The sequence below is a fragment of the Petaurus breviceps genome, unplaced genomic scaffold, assembly GCF_028583685.1.
Source record: "Petaurus breviceps papuanus isolate PSGF00001 unplaced genomic scaffold, PetGlider_PUasm1.0 387, whole genome shotgun sequence".
Lineage (NCBI taxonomy): Eukaryota > Metazoa > Chordata > Mammalia > Diprotodontia > Petauridae > Petaurus > Petaurus breviceps.
Genome location: NW_027186308.1, coordinates 43,799 through 68,910, shown reverse-complemented (window position 1 = coordinate 68,910; position 25,112 = coordinate 43,799). Strand labels below are relative to the sequence as shown.

At 44.0% G+C, this 25,112-nt stretch overlaps 1 protein-coding gene across 1 annotated transcript; it reads right to left on the bottom strand.

The window, feature by feature from the left end:
- Positions 1-3,101: 3,101 nt before the first annotated feature.
- LOC138170790 (zinc finger protein 665-like) lies at positions 3,102-17,617 on the bottom strand. The gene is made up of 5 exons (XM_069100274.1): positions 17,523-17,617; positions 16,799-16,876; positions 9,373-9,499; positions 8,198-8,293; positions 3,102-5,576 (listed from the first exon to the last, which is right to left on the bottom strand). The coding sequence occupies exons 2-5, from the start codon at positions 16,832-16,834 to the stop codon at positions 3,178-3,180; spliced, it is 2,658 nt and encodes an 885-aa protein (XP_068956375.1). The 5' UTR covers positions 16,835-16,876; positions 17,523-17,617; the 3' UTR covers positions 3,102-3,177.
- Between the last annotated feature and the right edge of the window lie 7,495 nt (positions 17,618-25,112).

The window sequence follows — 25,112 nt, the reverse complement described above, 5'->3', positions numbered from 1 at the left end:
TTTAAAACAGAACAGGCTACCTCAGGCAAAGGTCCTCCTCTCCCCACACACAGCAACCACCCAGCGTCCTGGAAGCGCGCTCCCAGCAGCTCCGGCCCCTGGCAGTACTCAGCAGGAGTCCTTAGCAGAAAGTCCTTAGCAGTCCTAACTCAAAAAGGGCTTCGCGCTGCCACTGCCTCTGCTGCTGCCGCCGTCACCACCACCGCCAGCCACCGCAGGAACGCTAGCTTGGCTTCCGCTTCCTCTTGCTCCGCCCCTTCCTGCTACATCAGCAAGTCCAACGGGGCATGGAAGATCTTTAAATCCCATAACCCTTACAGAGCTACAGGTGTATCTACCTCCAGCATGTGAAGGCTCCCTGTTGGATGGGATGAGGGCAGGTTGTTCCAATGGCCATGAATGAAGGCAGCTGAGAAAAGCACCCTGGAGCACTTAGAAATCAAAGACGTGCATCCTGAGTTGTCATCAGTCGTCTTGAGCTTTTGTCCTGCCACTGGACTTCAATAGCTGGAAGAGTGCAGCCAGGGACTTTGAGCAGCCCTGCCTCAATTAAATCCCATTTGTAGATGATCCCAAAGACATCACCCACATCATTTTGCCATTTTTACCTCCCTCCAAGTTCTGTGGTGACAGGTAAATGATGAAGCAGCAGGTGTGTATACAATGGGAGTTGTCACTACCTTGTACACAGGTGGCCCATGCTACATGGTTGTCTTCTCACTGGACTGAAGAAGCAGTGGGATTTGGCAGCTCCTGAGAAGCCTTTTAAGGACCACACTGCTCACCTTCTGAAGTGAAGAAGGGGCTAGAAAAGGGACTCTGAAAATTGCTTCATTCAACCCTGGCCTGCTTGCCATGGCAGGTGAGAATCCCACGCTGTGGTTGAAACAAATAAATGTACTTTTGAAAGTACCATTTCCATTTAATAAGAGGTTTCCCAGAGCTATTTTTTCCTTACTCATTTCACAATGGGCAAATCTGATGAAGTATTGGTCTGACCCTGCATCATTCACTCAGTACTTAGGGTCCAGTAACTGAACTGCTTCTTAAAAGTAGCACGGAGAGACCACTTGGGGAGCTCACAGCTCCTGAAGCCTGATGGTCATTTGGTTTGGCCATTCATAGATACCTACCACAGACTCCATTCAGCTTGGTCTTTATGGAGATCTCTGAAAACATGGGGTCATAAAGGCTCAGTGAGGAAAAACTGTTGGGTGGACCACTCTAGTCCTTTCTGGACCATATTCTGTTCTGCCCCCCCCCCAAAAAGAGGGTTTTTATAGGTGCTTCAGTAAGTGGGGGCTTAGGTGGATAGTGTGGGTTTCCTAAAAACCTGAATTCACTAAGTGTTAGGGCTTCCCTTACCAACTCTAGGGAGACAAATGGCAATAACTCATTTTGGAATGTCTGCACTAATGGGGTTCCCCTTATCCATGGTACTCCCCCACGCTTGACAGTAGGCTAGATTCTGGATTGTCTAAGAGTTGATTTCCCACACCTTTCTCTCACATGGCCTTTCATACGATCTAAGGTTTCTGTTAACATATCACTGACAAGCCCAACAAACATGTCACCAATATAGTGTTATACACCTTCACAAAGTGAGGCCCTGCTCCACTTTCTGAACATCAGACTATGGCAGCATATATAATGGAGAGTTCAGGTCGCCCTGGGGACGGATGATAAAAGGTATACTGAACTTGTTCCGAGGTGAAAGGAAACAGCTTTTGATTACTTTCAGCTCTAGGAATAGGGAAAAAGACATTAGTGAAGTCAACAAAATCCTACCACTCACCTACTCCATGACACTAAAAAGGTCAGAGATGGCCTCAAGCACTGGCACGACAATCTTGTTCTGTTCCATTTCACTATAAAATTCCAGGCACTACCTGCATTTTTAATCGGTCAGAGTGAGTGTGAGGGGAGCAGGTGTACTGAAACGCACCGGCCTCCTTTATCTCTGTCTCTAGGGTGGAAATGGGACCTCATATCATTTGGTGTTAACTATTTAGAATGGTTTGGACAATTCCAAGGGCGGTAAGTAGTAAATCTAGATGTAGTTCAGGGCTATTTACACAATGTTCAACCAAACTCTACTTAGCTGAGAGTTGTTGACCCTATTAACAACTGAAAAGAACATATACCTTATTCTAAGACATGTAGACAGGTGTTTATGTCAAATCGCCCCTCAAAATAACTTTAATTTATGCTTTTTTATAATCACCAGAATAGCTTCCAAATATACCATCCATATAAAATCCTCTTTTCTGACAAAAAAAAAAACAACTAAATAGTACCCAGCAGCCAAAGCAACCACACCTGACAGTATATGCAATAGTTTATACTCCCTAGTCCCCCATGTCTCCAGTGAGAAGCTGAGGGTCCATTTCCTCCTCTTTTCTCTGGGAACAAAGAGGGTTAATGTAATTAATCTGCAGCATTTTAGAAATGGTTTCATTTTAATTGCTGTAATCATTCTGCCTCATGTTCTACTGGTTCTCCCCTTTTCTGTATTAGTTCATGCAATCTTTCCATGGCTCTCTGAATTGCTCATATTTATCATTTCTTGTTACCCCATAACATTCCAGCACAGGTACACACCAAAATTTATGCAGCCATTCCACAACTTCACATACATAGTTTGCTTCTAGTTTTCTGCTATCCATTGCATCCAAAAAGCTGCTATGTTATCTATGGGACCTTTGGGCATAGGTAGTACAGTGGATAGAGTGCTGGGCCTGGAGTCAGGAAGACATGAGTTCAAATCCAGTCTCACATACTTAATAGCTGTGTAACTCTGGAGGCAAGTCACATAACTCTATTTGCCTTAATTTCCCCATATATAAAATAGGCCAGAGAAAGAAATGGCAAACCAATTTGCCAAGAAAACCCCAAAAGGGGTCATGAAGAGTCAGACACACCTAAAATGACTGAACGAGAACATGGGACTTTTTTTTCTAGTGATCTTGGCACATGCCCACTACCTGGATAACTGAATCAAAAGGTTTGAACGGTTAAGAAATTTTTGGTATTTTGATTCTATGAAATCTATAAATTATTTAGAGAAGCAACTTTTATTAGAAAAAAACACGAATACTGAATTCTATTCAATTATTTAGCTCTTTAATTCACTTGTCAGAATTTTGTAGTTTTCCATATTCAGGTCTTACAAAAATCTTAATTTCCAAATATGGGATGACATTTGCTACTCCGATGTCGAGTAAGTGATCCTCTCAAGCTGAAGGCCTTCCCACATTCATTACACTCATAAGGCTTCTCTCCAGTATGAATTGTCTGATGTCGAGTAAGGTGTTCTCTCCGGCTGAAGGCCTTTCCACATTCAGTACATTTATGAGGTTTCTCTCCAGTATGAATTCTATGATGCTGAGTAAGGTGTTCTTTCAGACGAAAAACCTTCCCACAGTCATTACATTCATAAGGTTTCTCTCCAGTGTGAATTCTCTGATGTCCAGTAAGATGTCCTCTTTGGCTGAAGAACTTCCCACATTCACTACATTTATAAGGTGTCTCTCCAGTATGAATACTCTGATGGAGAGTAAGGAGTTCTCTTGCATGGAAGGCTTTTCCACACTGATTACATCCATAAGGTTTCTCTCCAGTATGAATCCTCTGATGTACAGTAAGGTGTCCTCTCTGGCTAAAAGCCTTCCCACATTCATTACATTTGTGAGGTTTCTCTCCAGTATGAATACTCCAATGGAGAGTAAGGAGTTCTTTTAAGTGGAAGGCCTTCCCACATTGATTGCATTCATAAGGTTTCTCTCCAGTGTGAATCCTCTGATGCCGAGTAAGGTGTTCTCTTAGGCGGAAAGCCTTCCCACAGTCATTACATTCATAAGGTTTCTCTCCAGTATGAATCCTCTGATGCCGAGTAAGGTATTCTCTCAGGTGGAAGGCCTTTCCACATTCATTACACTCATAAGGTTTCTCTCCAGTATGAATCCTCTGATGTCTGGTAAGCTCTGTGCTCATATGAAAGGCTTTTCCACATTTATTACATTCATAAGGTTTCTCTCCAGTATGAATTCTCTGATGTCGAGTAAGCTCTGCACTCAGGTGGAAAGCTTTCCCACATTCATTGCATTCATAAGGTTTCTCTCCAGTATGAATACTCTGATGTCGAGTAAATGATCCTCTCAGGCTGAAAACCTTCCCACATTCATTACATTCATAAGGCTTCTCTCCAGTATGAATAGTTTGATGTCGAGTAAATGATTCTCTCAGGCTAAAAGCCTTACCACATTCATTACATTTGTAAGGTTTCTCTCCAGTATGAATAATCTGATGTCGAGTAAGAAGTCCTCTCCGTCTGAAAAACTTCCCACATTCAGTGCATTCATAAGGTTTCTCTCCAGTATGAATTCTCTGATGTCTAGTGAGGTGTTCTTTCAGACGGAAGAGCTTCTCACAATCATTACATTTATAAGGTTTTTCTCCAGTGTGAATTCTCTGATGTAGATTAAGATGTCCTCTCTGGCTGAAGGCTTTCCCACATTCATCACATTTATGAGGTTTTTCTCCAGTATGAATACTCTGATGGAGACTAAGGAGTTCCCTCAGGTGGAAGGCCTTCCCACATTCACTACATTCATAAGGTTTCTCTCCAGTATGAATCCTCTGATGTCGAGTAAGGTGTTCTCTGAGGCGGAAAGCCTTCCCACAGTTGTTACACTCAAAAGGTTTCTCTCCAGTGTGAATTTTCTGATGCTGAGTCAGCTGTCCTTTCCGGTGGAAGGACTTCCTACATTGACTACATTCATAAAGTTTCTCTCCAGTATAAATTGGCTGGTGATGGGGAAGCTGTGAGTTTTGAAAGAAGGATTTCAAATAATGATTCGTTTTTTTCTCAGTATGAATGCTCTGATGGGAACTAAAGGATGAACCATAGTTGAAAAGCTCCCCATATTCACTATATTCTGGTGTCTCTCCAGTGTGAATTCTCTGATGCTCAATTAGTTGCATAGTTTTGATGGAAGCTTTCTCAAATATATTATATTTAGGACATTTCTCTTCAATATCAATATTCTGATGGGAATTAATGTATGTGCTGAAGCTGACACCTTTCCCATATTCATCAGAATCATCAGATTTCTCTCTAGGATAAAGTCTATGATACACAATACAATCTGACGGAGAAGTGAAGGATTCCTCACATTCATTATAGCTAGAATCCATCTCCTTAGAGCAAACTCTATGGCATTTCCTTGGTTCTGAAGACAGAATGAAGTTCTTTCTGCCAGAATCACATCTGAGAAGATCCTCTCCTATAAATACTCTCGGTTGCACAAAAAACTCTGGTTCCAGACTGTTGCTTCGGCCATACTTACTACCTTCACAGCCTCTCACATCACTGGGAGTTTCCCTCTGGGTGATCTTTACTTGCTGAGTTTTCTCCTCAATGCTCTGTTGCTGCCCCAGTGTTACATCATGTGCCCAGGCTTCTTTCAAGCTGGAGACAGAGAAACCATCTCTTGTGAGTCTATTTTGAGATGCATTCTCCACAGAAATGCTCAGTTTGGGATCAGACTTCTTGGTTTCAGGTCTAGTCTCCCAATCTGAAAAAAAAAGAAAAAAGGGAAGAAAGAAAATGGAAACACCCCCTACACCCACCTGCCATACTCTTCAGTCCTATTTTGCGCTTCTACCAAAAACAATTATTGTTAAACATTCAATAAAATGAGTAACATCTTGTTTGTATACTCATTGATAGCTTATTTACAAAAAAAGCTTTCCTACTGATTCTCATAAGTTTTTGAGAGAGGGAAAAGGAGGGAAGACACTTACTACAGTTTCTAACAGAAAGCTGAGGCCTGGAGAAATGTTCTGAGTTTCTCACTGTCACACAATTAACTAGCAGAAGGACAAGAACTTGGGTCCTCCTCCATACGATGGAGCAAAGCTCAGAGTGCTTGGAAATAATGAAGCTAAATGATCATCAGTCGGGGGTGTCTAAGGAAAATTCCTGCATTAAGTAGGGGGCCAAGGCGATTGCCCCTCAGTTTCACTGACAATCTTGGATTTGGATCCAACATCTTCTGCTTGCTTAAGATGAAGAAAGTAAGAACACTGGGTCTAGTTCAGAGTCTCTTTTCCACATATTAGGGAACTCAGTATACGACTTATAATGGCATGACTGCAGGCTACTGGTAGGTTTTACTGGAGACATGGGGCAAATTTTCATTTAGATCTGAATAATATATCACCAAGATGAAGACTGGGTTGATGAACATAGCTTTATGGTCAGTATGATGAAGAATCCTGCTCCTTCAACTGCCTTGTATTTAACAACCTTGCAATATTTTATATGTATTCTGTTCTTATTTATTGTGCATATATTGCACAAAAATGTCAGATCCTGGAGGGAAAGGATGACATCATTTTTAGAGTTTGTATCCCCAGCACTGAGTCCAGAGCTTGACACACAGCAGGCACTTAGTAAATCACTGCAGGAGTAATTAGCTCTGCTTTTTTTCAGTGCTGCTATACAATTCTTGCCTGTTTGTGTCTCTATGCAAATTTCTTTAGAGTTGTGTTTAATTCCATGAAGAAACTCCTTGGTATTTTCATTGGGATAGTATTCTATGTCGTTGTTTGTCCTTCATTTTGAAGAGACCACCATGAGGTGATGTCTTGACTTGCACATGAACTGGATTTAAGTGAGGCAGAGCTGCACAAAGTCCAGGGGCAAGACAAAAGTCAGGACAACTGGTGATGCTTTGGAGGTGGGGGATGAGCTTGGCATGTTCAGTGTCTGACCAAGCCTTCAGCCGCCTTCATGGCCACTAGACTCTACTGGGGGAAGTCTTTGCATGCTTGGGGTAGATACCACCCTAACTCACTCATAGGTTGTTATCCTCATCCTAATCCTAATATCCTAATCCTGTCTGCCACGACAGTTTACCCGGGTATGGCTGCTGTGAGTACTACAGCTTCTGGGAGTCATAGTGAGAGCTGGGGACAAGCAACCCTGCAAATCATGGTTCAAAGCACTGTCCTCTTTACTCTAATGAGACACCCACGAACATGGAGCTCCCTCTGATGAACTTGGACATGGTTTTATTAGTGCTTATATCATCCTATGGCTGCCTCTGTCCAAGTCTGATGGACTCATAAGTCAGTCTCCACATAGGAGAGCCCTGATTCTTATTCCCAATGGGGTTCTCTTTTTGGGAATGCCTTCTTGATCCCCATGATGAGTAAATCATAGACAGGAGCATGACTTTGTATCCTCTCCCTTGATGCTCTCATTTAGGGCCTCCATTAATTTTTTTAGTTGAAACTAGCAGGCTTTCTCCACATTATTGGGTCATCTCCATGGCATTTGGCCTATCTCTTGCCAGTGGTAGACCAACCACCAAATGCCTCTTTCCTTTCCTATGGAGACATTCAGATATATCAGTCTGCAACTAAGAACTACTTTAGTTTCCTCCCATTAGGGTCAGAGCACTGTTACTACTGCTGTTAGCCTTTCAATAGGTAGCTGTCTTTCTCACCAATTATATAACTCCAAAGTTTAATAGCCTCTTTCTATGAAGTGTTATACTTTTTTTTATGTGGGTTCATTTTAATTTTATTTTACTATGGTATGAGTAGGTAAGATATTTGTTAATAATTTTGTCAAAGTCATACACATAAAAAAGAGAGAGAAATTCAAACAGGAGGAGGGCTGCTGAGGATATTATATCACAGAAAGGAGGGACAGATATAGGATACATATATCTTGAAATACAGCTTGACTTTGGGGTTGGTGGCCATGCCAGGAGTCTGGATACTGGCTCTACCTCTGGCTGCCTGGGTGACCTTAGCCAAGTCACTACACTCTCTGGGCCTCAGTTTCTCCATCTGTAACATGAGGGGTTCAGAACAGGTGGCCCCTGAGAGCCCTGCCAGCTCTACCTCTGGGATCCCAAGACCCTTCTTTGAGACTGGAGGTGTCAGGAGACTGGCTTGCTGAGGTGGCTGGGAATGGCCCTCCTTTGGCTGACCCACAGTGGGGGCTTTTCTCCAGAGGCCTGGGCAGGTCTAAGTAGAGCTGAGTCTTATAGTCTCACCTTATGGTCAGTATGATGAGCAGAGCTGAGTCTCTGTCCAACTCTATGGAAGGGATTACACTGACTGACCAGCGGAGACCCTGTTGTCAAGGACTCCCCTGCCTGGGGGTCAGTCACTCACTTACCTGGACAGCTGCTCCCTGGGACTCTCCTCTCTGGCGTCCAAGGAGCCTGCCCTTGCTCCAGCTGGTCGATCACTTGGGGTTTTGACATGGCCAGTCCTGCTCAAAGGAAGTGGGAGTCTTGGGTAAAGTTGGAGTTATGAAAGTTACTAACCAAGCTTAGCTGCCCCAAATCTCACCCCAGCAAAGATGAAATGAATACCAGTTGATGAAGAGATTCAAGAAAAACTAAAGAGAAAACCTCCATCCAAGGAGATGGCTAGAGTCTCTATAAATCAGGGCATCTGGCACCAGCCTGATGTTTCATCTCCTGACTCTGTACATGCACAGGACCTGGGCCTAGACATTCCCTTCAAGGATGCAGAGGGCAAAACCTGGCCTGGGCAGAAGGCCTCAGTCCAGAGGCTGAAACCATGAGTAACGAAAGAAAAGTCATACACAGCCTGACGGATAAATCCAAATGATCAGAATCCACACTAAGTCCCAGTAGAGGCACAAGGACTTGATATGTGCAGAAATGAAGCAAAAGAGAAAGGGCTGCTCTGTGCTGGGTTTCAACTCTTCCTGTGTTACCCTCCCACTGGCTGACTCTTGTCAACCCCTTGCTGCCTCCTGATGACACGGCATCCTCCTTGGCTTCCTCCACTCATGCAAGGGGGTCCCAAGCACAGGTACTGAGTGCCTGCATCACCAAGCCCAGACCAAGTGGCTCCTTCTGTGCTAACATCATATCTGAACTAAGAGGGCACATTTAAGATCAGAGTGCCCACAACATCTGGGCACCCTTCCCAGCCTGAGTCTCAGTGCCCCATTCTACACAAAGCCTATCCTGATTGTCCCACCTAGGACTCTCACTCAGACCCCTAGAAATCATTGATGTTTTCTTAATTGTAAGAAGTCAACAACATGTTGTTTATGAGACACATACTTAAAGAAGAAAGATATGCACAGAATTAAAATACAGGAATGGAGCAGAAATCTATCATACTTCTGCTGAAGTACAAGAGACAGTCTTCACAAATAAATGATTCCTTTGGACCAAAGAGGATGAGGATGCCCCAGCCTCTGAAGGCCAAACACTCACCTCTAAGCCATTTACCAAGGAAGGACCCAAGGACCCCTCTGGGGGCTAGGGAGGGGGAGGCAGTGCCTGAGTCTTAGGGGTAAATCATCCTCACCCAGGCAAAGCAGGTTCTGGTAGGTCTCCAGCATCACATCCCGGTACAGCTCCTTCTGAGAAGGGTCCAGGCAAGCCCACTGCTCTTTTGTGAAGACCACTGCCACGTCCTGGAAGGTCACTGGCTCCTGAAACACCAAATGGTTTTATTTGTGTTTGTCCAGGGATCAGCCCTTGAATGGATCTGGAAGTCAAGGGCCCAGAGAGTGGGGGAGGGCTGTGTAGTTCTCAGGGTTCTGGCTTCATGATAATACAAGCCAAATATTTATCAATGCTTCAGTCTGTAACAGCTTTATCACTGTGAGAAAAACATCAGAGTGGTAAAAGGATGGATCTGAAGTCAGAGGTCCTGGGTTCAAATGCTAGCTATGCTATTTTTCTGCTTGGGTGACCTTGGACAAATTACCTAATATCCCTAGGCCTCAGTTTCCTCACCTAAAAAATGCGGGCTTTCGTCACCATTCCAACTCAAGAACATCCAACATTGAGTGATTCTTCTATTTCTACCTTTTGTATTTTTAGGGAAGAAGTCGTCAAAGACCCAGAGGATCCAGGCCCCAGAAAGGCTCCATCAGGGCTTAGGGATGTATCACTCTCCTAGCTAGGCCATAGAAAGAATAACCTTTATCATTAATCAGTCCAGGTATCCACAGGTATCCCTGCATTCCTTTCAGAGACTGTAGGAGAGATGAGCTGCTGGGCCATGTTGAGAGCTAAGTACAGAGAGTAGAGTCTTCAGGATGGTCCCAGGGTTCCTGGCCTTGGGGAAGATCCAGTATAATGCTCTGAAACAAAGAGCCTGAGGCCAACCCAAGACCAACAGGGCCCCAACCCAGCCGAGCAGAGAGCCCAGCCTCAGAACTTCTAAGGAAGGCTCCAAGGGGCACCAGAGGGAGACAGGTTCCACGCAAAATTCAGCCTCGTCATTCTTAGAAGCAAGTAGCCACAACCCTATATAAGAATACCCTTAAGCTTTCAGCAGAAGGGATGAAGGACCCCATGGGAAACCTGTAGCAGGGAGAAGTCTCAAGAGAGGAGAGAGCCCCCAGGAACAGACCTAACATCTCTTGAAGGAGGGACCTAGCCTGGCCCATTCTACTCAGGATCCTGAAGACCCTGACCGACAGCTGCATAACTTGACCCAAGTACAGTCCTATCTTTCCATGAACAAACCAAAGAAAACAATAACCACCGCAGGAAGACACCTTGGCTGGAGAAAAACCCAGAAAAAGGATATAACGGCGAGAAAAGGAGGAAAAAGTGGAAGAAAGTTACTACATAAGTAATAATAGAAGTACATAAAATGAGGAGTATCATCACAGAGGAAGGGGTGGGAGATGTATGTTCTATGAATCATAACTTCATCTGAACAGGATAAAGGAAAACTGAGTAAAATCACAGTAAGTTCCTCAATGAATATTTATTAAGCACCTACTATGGGTCAAGCACTGTGCTAAGTGTAGCAGATACAAAAAGAAAAAAAGACAGTCCCTGCCCTCAAAGAGCTCACCATCAAAACTGTACAAACAAGATGGATAAAAGATAAATAGGAAATAAACGAGACAGAATAATGAAGAGGGCTTGGGGAAGGCTTCCTGTGGAAACCAAGAAGGTCACTATGTGAAGACAAGGAGGGCATTCCAAGCGTGAGGAATGGCCAGTGAGAATCCCCAGAGCCAAGAAATGGAGGGTCTTGTTCATGGAACAGCAAGGAGTTCAGTGACATTGGATCGGAGAGTACGTGTTAGGTAGTAAAGTTTAAGAAGACTGGGAAGGGAGGAGGAGGTTAGGATGTGGAGGGCTCTGAAAGCCAGAGATCATTTTGTAGTTGCTCTTAGAGGTGATAGGGACCCACTGGAGTTTACTGAGCAGAAGGTGACATGTCTGGACCTGTGCTTTAGGAGAGTCACTCCAGTGGGTGAACAGGGGATGAGGCAGGCCAAGAGACAATAAGGCTATTTCAATGGCCCAGGCATGAGATAATGAGGACCTGTACTGTGGGGGGCAGGGTCAGTCAGAGAGAAGGGGTGTATTAAGATTCTATAGCTGAGGTATGGGGTGGGGAGGGTGGTGGAGAGCAAGGAATCCAGGATGACTCCTAAGTCATGAGCCTGAGTAACTGAGAGGAGGGTGTGTCCTCTCAGAAGGTAGGGCAAGGTAGGAAGGGAGGGTTTGGGGAAAGAAATGATTGGTTTTTGATATTTTTAAAATGTCCCCTGGATCTCTAATTTGAGATGTTTGAAAGGCCAGTTGGAGATGCAATATCAGAGGTCAGCAGAGATTGAAAAATTTGAGAATCATCAGCTTTGGGATGGCAATTAAATCCAGGAGAGCTGATAACATCACTGAGTGAAGTAGGAGAGAGGGAGAAGAGGGCCCAGGTCAGAACTGAGAGACACCTGTGCTTAGAGAGGGTTGGTTACCTGGAGGAGGATGCAGGAGAGAAGACTGAGAAGGAATGGTCAGAGGCAGGAGGAGAGGGGTGTCCTGAAAAATCTAGAGAGGAGATATTGAATATCAAGGAGAAAAGAATGAACATGTATCAAAGCCTGCAGGGGTCAATGAAGAATTGGGATATGGGGAGCTAGGTGGCACAGTGCCTTGGAGTCAGGAGGACCTGAGGTTCAAATCTAGCCTCACATACTTGATACTTACTGGATGTGTGACCTTGGGCAAGTCACTTTACCCTGATTGCCTTGCCTCCCCCCTCCAAAAAAAAGAAAGAATTAAGATAGAAAAATGACCACTTAATTTGGCCCAAAGAGAGCACTGGTCACTGTGGAGAGAGCAGTTTTGGTGGAATAAGGTCAAAAGACAGACTGTAAGGGGTTAAGAAGAGAGCAAGAAAAGAGAAAGTGGAGGCACCAATTTTTGAGGGGTTTAGGGTAATAGTTAGCAGGAAGGGATCAAATGTGGGTTTTTTTTCATGACAGGGAGGCATGAGCATATTTGCAAACAGTAGGAAGAAGTTAGAAAACGGAGAGATTGAAAATGAGGAACAGAATGAGGATGACAGAGGGGCCTATCTGCTGGAGGAGACAGGATGGAATGGGATCACTGAACAGGTAGAAGGGTCAGGAGTAAGGACACCTCATCATGTGAGACAGGGGAGAAGGAGGAGAAAGTGGCAAAAGGCATCTGGGTGACGGATGAGAAGGGGAAGAGGGAGCTCACAGCAAAGCGTCTCCATTTTCTCTGTAAAACAGAATCTCATCTGAGAGAGGGAGAGGTAGGGCATGGGAGGTTTGAGGAGGGATAAGGTTTGGAAGAGCTGCTGTGGAGAATAGGAGAGTGAATTTATAGGAGATGCGCAGTAGGATTGCCTAGCAGTAGTGAGAGCCCAACCGAGATTGTGTAACATAAATCTGTAGTGAACCCAATCACCATATCTGTCTGATTTTCTCCACCTTTGTTCAGCAGCACATGTAGACACGAAGGTGACACATGATGGGAGTGATCTGAAGTTGAAGCTTGGCTGGGCTGTGATATGATAAGAGGGCTATGGGTTCAAAAGAAGACTGTGGAGTTGGATTAGTTCACCAAGGGGTCAAGACAGGAAAAGGAAGAGTGATTAAATTAGGAAAGATGGCCTGGGAGAGAACAGAGGGATTGAGAGACTGGAGGCATGGAGGAAGAGTAGTTTTGTTAAGGAGGGAGAGGGGGAAAGCTCCTAGATTATGGTTAGAAAAGGGGTTTTCAGAACTCCTGAACATGGAAGTGGTACATTTGTGAGTGACGGGACGATCGAGAGTGTAACCATTTTTGTGTGTGTCAGGGTGGGTTGGAGGAGTAGCTCATGGGAAGTGAGTGGTTACAGTGTTTGAGGGAGAGTTAATGTGTATGTTGAAGTCCCCTACTATGAGGGCAGAACTGAACTCACTGAAGAAGACAGAGGAGTAACCAGGAGCTCTGTAGACAACAGTTACAAGGATTTTCACTGGGTACTAGAGATTTCTAGCACAAGATTACTTAGTGTTGGAGGTGGGGAGAGAACCTGGAAGTGATAATGGGGGTGAAGAATATCCCAACTCCTCTGTTTCATCCAATGAGCCAAGGGGAACAAGGTACAGCCAGTACTGGAAAGGATGGCCAGGGAGGCTGTGGCATCAGAGAACAGTTAGGTTTCAATAATAGCCAACAGATGGAAGGAGTGGCAGAGGAAGAGATTTAGGATGAAAGGGAGTTTGTTGCTTATGGAGCAGGCATTCCAGAGGACACATGGCAAGAGGTGGGTGAGCAGTGGGAACTGCTGGAGGAATGAGGGTTGAGGTGGACAGAAATAAGTAAACAGGTTGTGGAGGACAGGATGTGGGGCTTAGAGGATGACTAGAGGGGAGCACTGGGGTGTGCAGGGTGTGACCAGGTGTATTAATGTTTATCATTAAGGGGAAGGTTCTGCTCCTTTTCCCAAAGGAAGTGGGAGATGGCAGGCACATGATCAGATGAGAGGAATCATTTCATTCCACTGCTCAGGGAGGAATGGGTACAGCTGGAGATGGAAGTCCTGTTCCCCACGGACTTTCTTCCTCCTCTTTCCCAACACAAAGCAGTATGAGTTGGAAAGCTGGAAGTCAAAGGGAAGGCTGCTCCTCTTTGTAATGGAGGCTCTCCACAACGATGTGGGGAGATCAGGTCTGGTCCTCAGGTGGCTCTGCATCTCACCAGGCCCCCTGGGGCTACCTTGCCTGGAGAAGGAAGATGCGGGATTGGGCTCCTCTCTCCATAGACACAGATACCAGTTCAGAAACAGATTAGGCTCAAATGGAAATCGCAGTAGGTGTGGCAAAGGAGGAGGAGCAGAGAGAGGTCTAACAGAGAGGGCAGCCCCTGTAAAGGATGGTTAGAAGAAAACAATGTCCAGGGTTGAAGGGAAGATTAAAAGGAAAGAAAGAAAGCCTCAAAACGCAGGGGTGGGTGAGAAGAGCCCACAGAAGGGAAACATTTCACTTATGACCTTGCAAAACTTAGCGTTATTGTCAGGCAAATACCCTCCTTTCTTCGTATTTAGAATCTAAAGAAAACACACAACTGACAGTCATGATTATAAATGTCAGTGGGATGAGGGAGTCAAAAAGAACAGCAACACGTTTGCCTCTTTTAATTATAAAAACACAAGCTTTAAACACATTGATTCACAGAGACTTAAAATGAGGGGCTGGAGCTCAGCTGAACTCCCCAAGGCAGGCAGAGTAGTGACTGTGATCACAGACAGGCCAGCAGTTATGTATAAAAGATAAAAACAGACTCATGGAAACGACACTAAGCCATTATACACACACACACATATAACTAATAATTACAGCATCTAATACTTAGAAGAAGAGTTAATTGAACATGAGGGAGAAGTAGACAGTAAAGCTACGTAGTGTACTTAGTGTACGTACTTTAATGTAGCACCGGGAGAGTTAGACAAATCTAACCAAAAGAAAAATTAGCATAAAGTTAAGGACTTAAGCAGAATTGTAAAAAATGTTCCTTCTTTCTTATGGTTGCTCCTATTCTAATTCTTCTTTATATCATGACTAATGTGAAAGTACGCTTAATATGAAGGTATACGTAGAGCCTATATCAGACTGCACACCATCTTGAGGAGGGGGGAGGAGAAAGTGAGGGAGAAAATTCAAAACTCAGAATCTTATAGAAGTAAATGTGGAAAACTAAAAATAAATTTAAAATTAATTTTTTTAAAAAGAAAAAAAGTTAAAGAATTAAAGATAACAAGAGCTCTGGTGATTACTGAATGACAATAGAATGGATTTATATGTATATACTACTCAGACATACATAGAAGCCTAAAAATACCTACGTTGGGGCATAAAGACCTCAGTCAAAAAGAAAGGTCGAAAAGCGAAAACACTAAACACATCATTTATTAATTATAATACAATAACATATTCAGTCAAGGGCCCTTAAGGAAAGACTTTAAAAGGAACTGGAGTCTAAATAACAATGTTAAGGAAGTGGCAGGTCAAACAACAAATGATAAAAACAACAAAAAATTCATCAAAGAAAATGACATTAAAATATACAGGAAGCAGCTAAGCAATTTTGAGGGGAAATTTCATCTCTCTCTATTCTTTCATTGACAGAAGAGAGAAAGAACACGCCAATGACTTGGGCATGAATTAAACAATGACAACATGAACAACAAAGAATCAAAAGGCCCTATTCTAATAACAAAGTAGAAACTCTCAAAAATAAAGATCAGGTTAATAAGGTGAAACGCAAAAAGACCACGGATTGATAAATAAAACTAGAAGCTGGTTTAAAGGAAATACTAGTAAAACAGACAAACTGCATTGGCCTTCATTTCCTCACCTGCAAAATGGGAGTTGGCCTGGGAGGTCCCTTCCTAGGTCAGTCCTAGGACCTAGGATTGAAATCTCTACAGTTTCCTAACAACGGATCAGTCTGGCTCCGGTGGAAGCCCTCCAGAGCCGGGGAACTCCCTACCTAATAGGGCCCATAGCACTTCTGGATAGCTCTAATTCTTGGGAGTCATTCCTGACACCAAACAGAACCATTTGGACGCTTTTCCACAAGGCAGCCCTACAAATACTCAGTAACAGCTATCGTGGCCTCCCCAGTTCTCTGCTTCTCCAGGAAAAGCGTACCTGACTTCTTCAATGCTCCCCCCATGACATGAGCCCCAGGCCCTTTCCCTTCCTGGTCCCTCCACTGGACACCTGCCAGCTATTTTTCCCGTTACTGAACCTGGGACCTCACTGGTTTGGGGACTGATACCCCTCCCTGGGTGCCTTCCCCTCCAGGCCTTCTCTCATCCACCTTCACCCAGAATGTCCAATCAAGGCATGGGAAGGAGGCTCTCCAAATCTTCTTCCACATCAGGCTCTCAGGCTGTCCATCCCCCATCCCTCATTCTGACAACCTGAGGAGCCCACCATCTCTCCAAGTCCCAGGGATCTTTCCCAACAGCCCTTAAGCCATGTGGGTCACCACTGAACTAGGAGTCTTTCTGCTGCTTCCTTGGGTAACCCCCAACTCTGAAGCCTCAGAACAAGGTGTGTAACCACACACCACTGCTCCAAGAACGTGTGTGTCAGCAGAAGGTGGGTTTTTGAAAGAAAAAAAAAGTCCAGAAAGGTTACTACTGTGTTAAATTTAATGTACATTTTATAAACAAAAGTACCTAACAGAAATTTACAGTTTCATGTAAATTCTTTTTCTTGCTTCTCCTTGTGTATTGGAATGTCTGTGGAGGTGTAACAATGGTTCTGGATTCAAATTCTAGACCTGCAATTCACAATGACTAAGTCCTTGGGCCACTGCTTCCCTGAATAGAGCCTCAGTTTCCTCTTCTGTAAAATGAGTGAGTGGCATTAGACTGAGGCCTTTCCAGCTCTAAATATGTAACTGCTGGGTCCAGGCGAGGGGGCCATTTCTGCAGGCAGAAACCCCCCACTCACCTGGTGAGCCATGGCCGTCAGGAGCACAGGGGCCATTCCAGTGTCCAGAGCTCACTCCTCTTGGGGAAGGGCAGGGAGCTGGGGAAGAAAAGGAAACCATGAGCAAGGCTGGACCTGCCCCTAGGGCCTGAGAACCCCGCCAAAATCTCTCTCCTCAATGCTTTAGCACTGTCTGGGTGCCCTGCCCTCCAGAAGCTCACATTCCCCTAGGAGAGGCAGGAAAGTATAGTCTAAGCATCCTGGACTGAGAATGGGGAGGGACCTCGGTTCAGTCCCGTCTCCAAGTGGAGAATGACCTCTGTGGGCACGTCCCCCCTGCCTCAGAGGGCTGGCGGGGGCTTTAGGGCCATCTACACCAGAGCTTGTTAAACCGGCGAACCTGCCACCTCGGGGCACGTGAGGCACTCTAGGTCCTCGGGTGCGCCCGCTGACGGAGCCCCAGTTTCAAGGGCCCCCAGCCAGAATCCCTGGGCGGAGCGCTCCGAAAACCCCAAAGCACTAACGCTGGCCACTTACTGCTCCCAAGGAAAATGAAGGCAGGGCAGTGATGGGAGGAGAGGAGAGGTGCCCAGGGGGCCCTGAGTCCTGGGACAGGAGGAGAAGGGGGAGGAAGGAGGCGAGATGGAGAGGAGGGGTCGAGAAGGGAGGATTTGTCGGGGAGGAGGGAGGCAGGAGGAGGACAGCAGGCAGAGGCAGGGGACAGAAGGCGCCGCGGGACACTGACCGGGAGATTGCCTCGGACACCCGTGTTTTCACCGGAGGAGGGACCGGGACAGTAGAAGGAAGCGGAAGTCACGTGGGAAACCCACCAATCAGCCACCCCGCGGGGCGGGACCGACCGGCGTTTCCACGGCAACCGCGCCATAGTTGACGGTAACCAAGGACCAGCGCGCCAGGCTTTCTGGGAAATGTATTCTTGAGGCACGAGGGGGCGGTGCACACAGACCCGTCTGTAGTAAGACCTACAGCCTGGTTCGTGGCCGCCCAGGGGTCCTGGTACCGCCCGGGTAGAGGCGAAGGAGGCTGGAGAAACCTCTTAGACGAGGCCGAAGCTGGGGTTGGACGCTGCTCGAGTCTACCTGCTTCCTTGCCTCCGCTGGACCTGCAGAGTCAAATGCCAAGACCTGGGTACGGGGTGGGGCAGTGGCCCCCAGCCAGCTGCGGGGTCAGAGGATGTGGGTTCAGGTACTGACACGGGCCCGGGCCCCGAGGGGCAGCCCCCAGACTGTGCCTGGAAGCCAAGGGTGTCAAGGAAGGGGGGGCATCAGGGCTCCATAAACTCGGGGACCCGTGACGTCATCGGTCTTCCCGTGACCCTTCCATTGGCTCTCTGGGGTCACTTCATTTTGGAGGGTCGTGAGCCGGGCAGGGGAGGGGGCTGCTGGGGGAGAAGGTCCCAGGGCCGGGGGAGGGGCTCAGGTCTGCGGAGCCAATGGCCCTGGAGAGGCAAATGACTTCACAGCGCTGCTCCTGCCCTGGTTCGGTCCGCGGGTCCTGGTACGAGTGAAGGATAAGCCCCAAGACAGTAGAAGGAAGGTCTTCAAGGTCACGAGCTGAACATCCCCGAAGGAAGGTGGTCTCGCTTAGCGTCTCTACAGGGAAGCGACGTTTGTAGCCCGGAAAAAATCCTTCCCGACTCTTTCCGGACCCCTTGGGCTTCCGTGGGACGCTGCCAGCCCACTCAGTTACCGCTGGATAGGAGAAAAGGCTCTTACCCCCTCCCCCAATAAATGCAAATTAAGGAAAGAAATCAAGAATCCAAAGGTCTCATAACCGGGGCCAAAGAATCCTGGCTCCGTTTTAGGGTAACTGAGATCAATTACATGGGGATCTGACGTCATTTTCTGTTATCTTGACTATAAACCTCCATAGATGATGGGTGGATGGATGGATGGATGGAGATACAGATAAATAGGAGGCTTGGCTTCTCAACTCCCCTTCTTCCAGGAAGCCCAATATGTGAAAGGATATTACTATCACCACCACTGATACTAAGATACTCATAAAGTCTCAGATAGAGGCAGAGATATCGCTTATAATATGATTTTTAAAATCTATACAAAAAGGTAGGATCATATGCAATGGGAAACCCCAGAAGTTTTACCAGTAATTACCAGGATAAAGCAAGAATTACTCCCCTTCCCCACTATTATTTGATATAATTCTAGAAATGCTAGAATCGATAAGAAAAAAGTACAAAGGTAGGCAAAGAGGAGACAAAATTTTCCTCCTTTGCTGACAATCTCATGATTTACTTAGAAAATACTAGGAAATCAACAAAGAAAATAACTGATACAGTAACTCCAGAAAAATCAGTCTATAAAAAAACTCACAAAAAGGGAAAGCATTTCAATACAGTGATAACACAATCCAGGAAGAAATATTAAAAATCAAGTAGCATTCAAAATGCTAACAAAGTATCTAAAAGTCATCCTACCCCGGTACATTCCCAGAGCTCATGGCCCATGGCTGGGCCATGCCAACATAAAAATTAAGATACTACTGAAGATTATTTCCAGACAGTGCTACACTATCAAGGGGATACTTGGCACAGCTAGACAAAATAATAAAATTCATTTAAGGAAAGAAATTATGTGGGATATTAAGGGAAATAATTAAAAAAGGCCTGGTGAAACAAGACCCACGACAGGACCCACAAAATGACACAGAGAAGCTAACCTCCCGCTGAAGAAAGCCAGGCAGGCCATCAGGAAGCCACCAGCACAGCATGCTGGGAACTGAACCCAGCCCCAGAAGAGACCAAGGTTTTAGCCTCAGAGCAGCCACAACCAGCCTCAGGCTGGAGGGACTTCAGATCACCAGCAGCTGTGGCAGTTTCCAGAATTATAAACCCATAGATGCTAAGGACAAAGTGAGAGGTCAGTGCAGTGTGGACTTTGGGACCTGGAGGTTCAGGAGTTTGGTCCGTCCTTTGCCAGGATGAGAGGCTGAGGCATGGCAGATGAGCAGCCACTGCCATGTGGCTGCTTCAGAGCTGGCCTGCAGAGTGTAGGGGGACCAAGCACCAGTCTGAGGGGTAATCGCTCTTGCTTTAACCTGCTTGGATCTGGATTGCAGTCTAGGGTGGAGGTCCTGGGGTGTGTGTCCAGCTTGCCAGAGCATGTGGAGACCTCAGAGAGGGCACCCATCTAATACCTCCAGCAGCTGAGAAAACCCCAGCATTTGGGATGAAAGCTCCCCTGTCTGGTGGCAGAGTCCTACTGTGGCAAAAAGCCCAGGGGTCAAGTGACTGAGGGGCAACATGACCAGGCAAAGGAAACAAAGCAGACAGAAGATTCCAACATTAGATTCCTATTTGGGGGACAAAAAGGAGCAAAGCATGGAACAGGAGGAAGCACCAAAAGCTTCAAAGGAAAATACAAGCTGGTTACAGGCCATAGAGGACCTTAAGAAGCAGATAAGAGAAGTAGAGGAAAAATTGGGAAGAGAAATGAGAACAATGCAAGAAAATTATGAAATGAGAGTCAACAGCCTGACTGAGGAAAATACAACCTTAAAAAACAGAACTAACTCAAATGGCAAAAGAGGCTCAAAAAGGCAATGAGGAGAAGAATGCCTCAAAAAGTCGAATTTTCCAGATGGAAAAAGAATCTCAAAAGCTCAATGAGGAGAATCACTGCTTCAGAATTATACTGGAACAAATGGAAGCTAATGACTTTATGAGAAATCAAGATGCTGTTAAACAGATCCAAACAAATGAAAGAATAGAAGGCAATGTGAAATATCTCATGGGAAAAACCACTGACCTGGAAAATAGATCCAGGAGAGATAATTTAAAAATTATTGGACTACCTGAAAGCCATGACCAAAGTAAGAACCTAGAAATCATCCTCCAGGAAGTTCTCAAAGAAAACTGCCCTGATGTTTTAGAACCAGAGGGCAAAATAGAGGTTGAAAGAATCCACCGATAACCTGCTGAAAAAGATCCCAAAAAGAAAACTCCTAGGAATATTATAGCCAGGTTCTGGAATTCCCAGATTAAGGAGAAAATATTACAAGCAGCCAGGAAGAAACAATTTGGATATTGTGGAAACACAGGATAACCCAGGATCTGGCAGCTTCTACACTGAGGGATCGAAGGGCTTGGAATATGATATGCCAGAGGTCAAAGTAGCTGGAATTAAAACCAAGAGTCACCTACCCAGCAAAACTGAGTATCATGTTTCAGGAGAAAAGATGGTCATTCAGTGTAATAGAGGATTTTCAAGCATTCTTGCTGAAAAAACCAGAGTTGAATAGAAAATCTGACATTCAGATACAAGAAGCAAGAGAAGCATGAGAAGGTAAACAGGGAAAATAAATCATAAGGAACTTATCAAAGCTGAACTATTAACATTCCTATATGGAAAAACAATAATTGTAACTTATGAAATTTTTCTCAGTAGTTGAAGGGCAGATATATATATATATATATATATATATATATATATATATATATATATATATATATGAGGGTATATGGGCATATGAATACATGTGAATGTGTGTATATATGTTTACAGATATACATAGATAGAGGGCACAGGACCAATTTAACAGGAAGGGATGATACTTAAAAGGTGAAATTAAAAGGTGAGAGAGGAATATAATGAGACAAGATGGGGAGAGACAGAATGGGGTAAACTATCTCATATAGAAGAGGCAAGGGAAAATGGTTACAATGGAGGGGAAGAATAGGAAGGCAAAAGGGAATGGGTCAACTTTATTCCCATTGAATTTGGTTGGTGGAGGGAATGAAATATACATTAAATAGGGTATCTCACCCTCCAGGAGAGTAGGGGGGAAGGGGATGAGAAGGGGGATGATATAAGGGAGGGCAGGCTGTGGAGGGGGGGGAGGAAAGTTGGAAGCACCCACTTTTGAAAAGGGACAGGATCAAAGCATAGAATAGAACATGTGGGAGGTGGGATAGGAGGGAGGGAAATATAGTCAGTCTTTTACAATATATCTACTATGTTATTGTTTTGCATTAGCCACGCATGTACAACCTATACTAAACTGCTTATCTTCGCAGTAAGAGTGGGTGACAAGGGAGGAAGGGAATAAATCTGGAATTCAAAGTTTTAAAATCACATATTCAAATATATATATGTATATATATATATATATATATATATATATACTATTATTAATACTATTTTACATGTAATCGGGAAATAAGACATACAGGCACTGGGGCATAGAGATCCACTAGAAAAGTTGAAAGAGGTATGGGAGAAAATATGGGAGAGAGCAGATTAGAGGAGGGGATATCCTGTGGGACTGCTATTTTGGGGTGGTGGGTAGGGGAAAAACGGGGAGAAAATTTGTAACTCAAAATCTGGAAGAAATTAATGATGTAAATCAGAAGTTATTAAAGCATTTGAGAAAAAAAAGAATGAAAAAATAGAAGACAATGTGAAATATCTCACTGTAAAAACCACTGACCTGGAAAATAGATCCAGGAGAGAGCATTTAAAACTTATTGGACTACCTGAAAGCCATGATCAAAAAAAGAACCTAGAATTCATCCTTCAAGAAATTCTCAAGGAAAATTGCCCTGATGTTTTAGAACCAGAGGGCAAAATAGAGGTTGAAAGAATCCACCGATCACCTCCTGAAAAAGATCTCCAAAAGAAAACTCCTGGGAATATTATAGCCAGGTTCCAGAGTTTCCAGATCAAGGAGAAAATATTACAAGCAGCCAAGAAGAAACAATTTGAATATTTTGGAAACACAATGAGGATAACACAGGACCTGGCAGCTTCTACACTGAGGGATTGAAGGGCTTGGAATATGATATTCTAGAAGTCAAAGGAGCTGGGATTAAAACCAAGAATCACCTACCCATCAAAACTGAGTATCATGTTTCAGATGAAAATATGGTCATTCAATGGAATAGAGGACTTTCTTGATGAAAAAATCAGAGTTGAATAGAAAATTTGACATTAAAATACAAGAAGGAATAGAAGCATGAGAAGGTAAACAAGGAAAACAAATCATAAGGAACTTATCAAAGTTGAACTATTTACATTCCTACATGGAACAACAATAATTATAACTTATGAAACTTTTCCCAGTATGAGAATAGTTGAAGGGAATAGAAATGTGTGTGTATACATATATATGTATATATATATAATATACATACATACATCTATATAGGAGGTTATATAGGTGTATGAATATATATGTGAGGATGTGTATATATCTGTACGGGTATACATAGACAGAGGGCACAGGACCAATTGAATAGGAAGGGATGATACTTAAAGGTGAAATTGAGAGATGAGAGAAGAATATAATGAGAGGAGATGGGGAGAGACACAATGGGGTAAATTATCTCATATAGAAGAAGGGAAAACTGTTTCAATGGAGGGGAAGAACAGGAAGGCAAAAGGGAATGGACCAACCTCACTCTCATTGAATTTGTCTTAGGGAGGGAATGACATACACACTAAATAGGGTATCTCACCCTACAGGAAAGTAGGGGGGGGAAGGAGATAAGAGGGGGTATTATGGAAGGGAGGGCAGGTTGGGGGTGGAGGGAAGTTAGAAGCAAATACTTTTGAAAAGCGACAGGGTCAAAGTAGAGAATAGAACAAGTGGAGGGCAGGATAGGATGGAGGGAAATATAGTCAGTCTTTCACAATATATCCACTATGAAAATGTTTTGCATAGCTACACGTGTACAACCTATATTGAATTGACTATCTTCCCAGTAATGGTGGGTGATGAGGGAGGAAGGGAAAGAATCTGGAGTTCAAAGGTTTAAAATCAAATTAAAAAAATATGTGTGTGTGTATATATATATATTACATGCAACTGGGAAATAAGATATACAGGCACTGGGTTATAGAGATCCATCTTGCCCTACTGGAAGTCAGAGGGGGTATGGGGGAGGATATAGGAGAGAGCACATTGGGGGTGAGGTTATACAGTGATATTGCTGTTTTGGGGTGGTGGATAGGGGAAAGATGGGGATAACATTTTTAACTCAAAATCTTGTGGAAATGAATGATGTAAACGAAAAATAAACATAAAATTTAATTTTAAAAAAACTGTGAATATCCTTTGATACAGCAATTCTGTTACTAGGCCTGTAAACCAGAGATTTAAAAAAGGCGGGAAGAGAAGGAGCTATTTGTACAAAAGTATTTATAACAGCTCTTTTTGTGGCAGCTGAGAGTTGGAAATTGAGGGGATGCCCATCATTTGTGGAATGGTTGAACAAATTGTGGTATATGATTGTAATGGAATATTATTTTTTTCTAAGGAATGACAAGCAGGATGATTTAAAAAACTCCTGGAAAGACATACAAAAACTGATACAAAGCAAAGTGAGCAAAATCAGGAGAACATTTTACACAGCAATGACAATATTGTACAATGAGGAACCGTGAATGACTTGGTTGTTCTTAGAAATCCAATGATGCAAGTCAGTCCTAAAGGTTTCGTGACGAAAAATGCCATCCACCTCCAGAGGAAGAACTGCTGTTGTCTGAACACAGAGTGAAGCAGAGTAGTTCTCTTTCTCTTCCTTTCTTCCTGTCTTCTTACACAAAATGACTAGTATAGAAATGTTTTACATGATTGTGCATGTATAACCTATACCAGATTGCTTGCCATCTGGGGGCTGGGGGGAAAGAAGGGAGGGAGAGATAGAATCTGGAACTTAAAACTTTAAGAAATAATGAATGTTTAAAATTGTTTTTACATATAATTGAGGGAAAATAAAACATCTTAAAAATTGAAAAAAAAGGAATAAAACAAGCAAAAAAGACCAAAAAATGGAAAGACTTGCATGAAATAATGAAAAGTGAAGTGAGCAGAACCTAGAGAACAGGGTATACAGTCACAGCAATATTGTTTGAAGAATAACCAAGTTATTCTGAGTACTTCAAATGCTCAAATAAACCATAAAGGACCTGTAAAGGAAGATGCTATTCACTTCCAGAGAAAGCACTGATAAATAGAAGTATGCATAGCACGGTTTTACATGTATTCATGAATCTGTGTTAAATGGTGGTCTTCTCTAGTGTGGGGATGGGGAGGGAGGAAAGGAGACAGTTTGGAGCTTAAAAGATAACCCAAAAAAGGATCTACCATTGAAATTGCCACCAATAAGCAAATTGGAGTAAACTGTTGGATGTAGAGAAAGTATATTATTCAAGGAATGTACTAACCCTTTGTTTGCACAAACTGGTTCTTCCAAATTACAATGTGTTTTCCCCAGAAGTTTTCCCAGGATTTATAGCAGGCAGCAATCTTGAAGGACCTGCAAGTCTCCAGCTGATGGCAACCCTCAAAGACA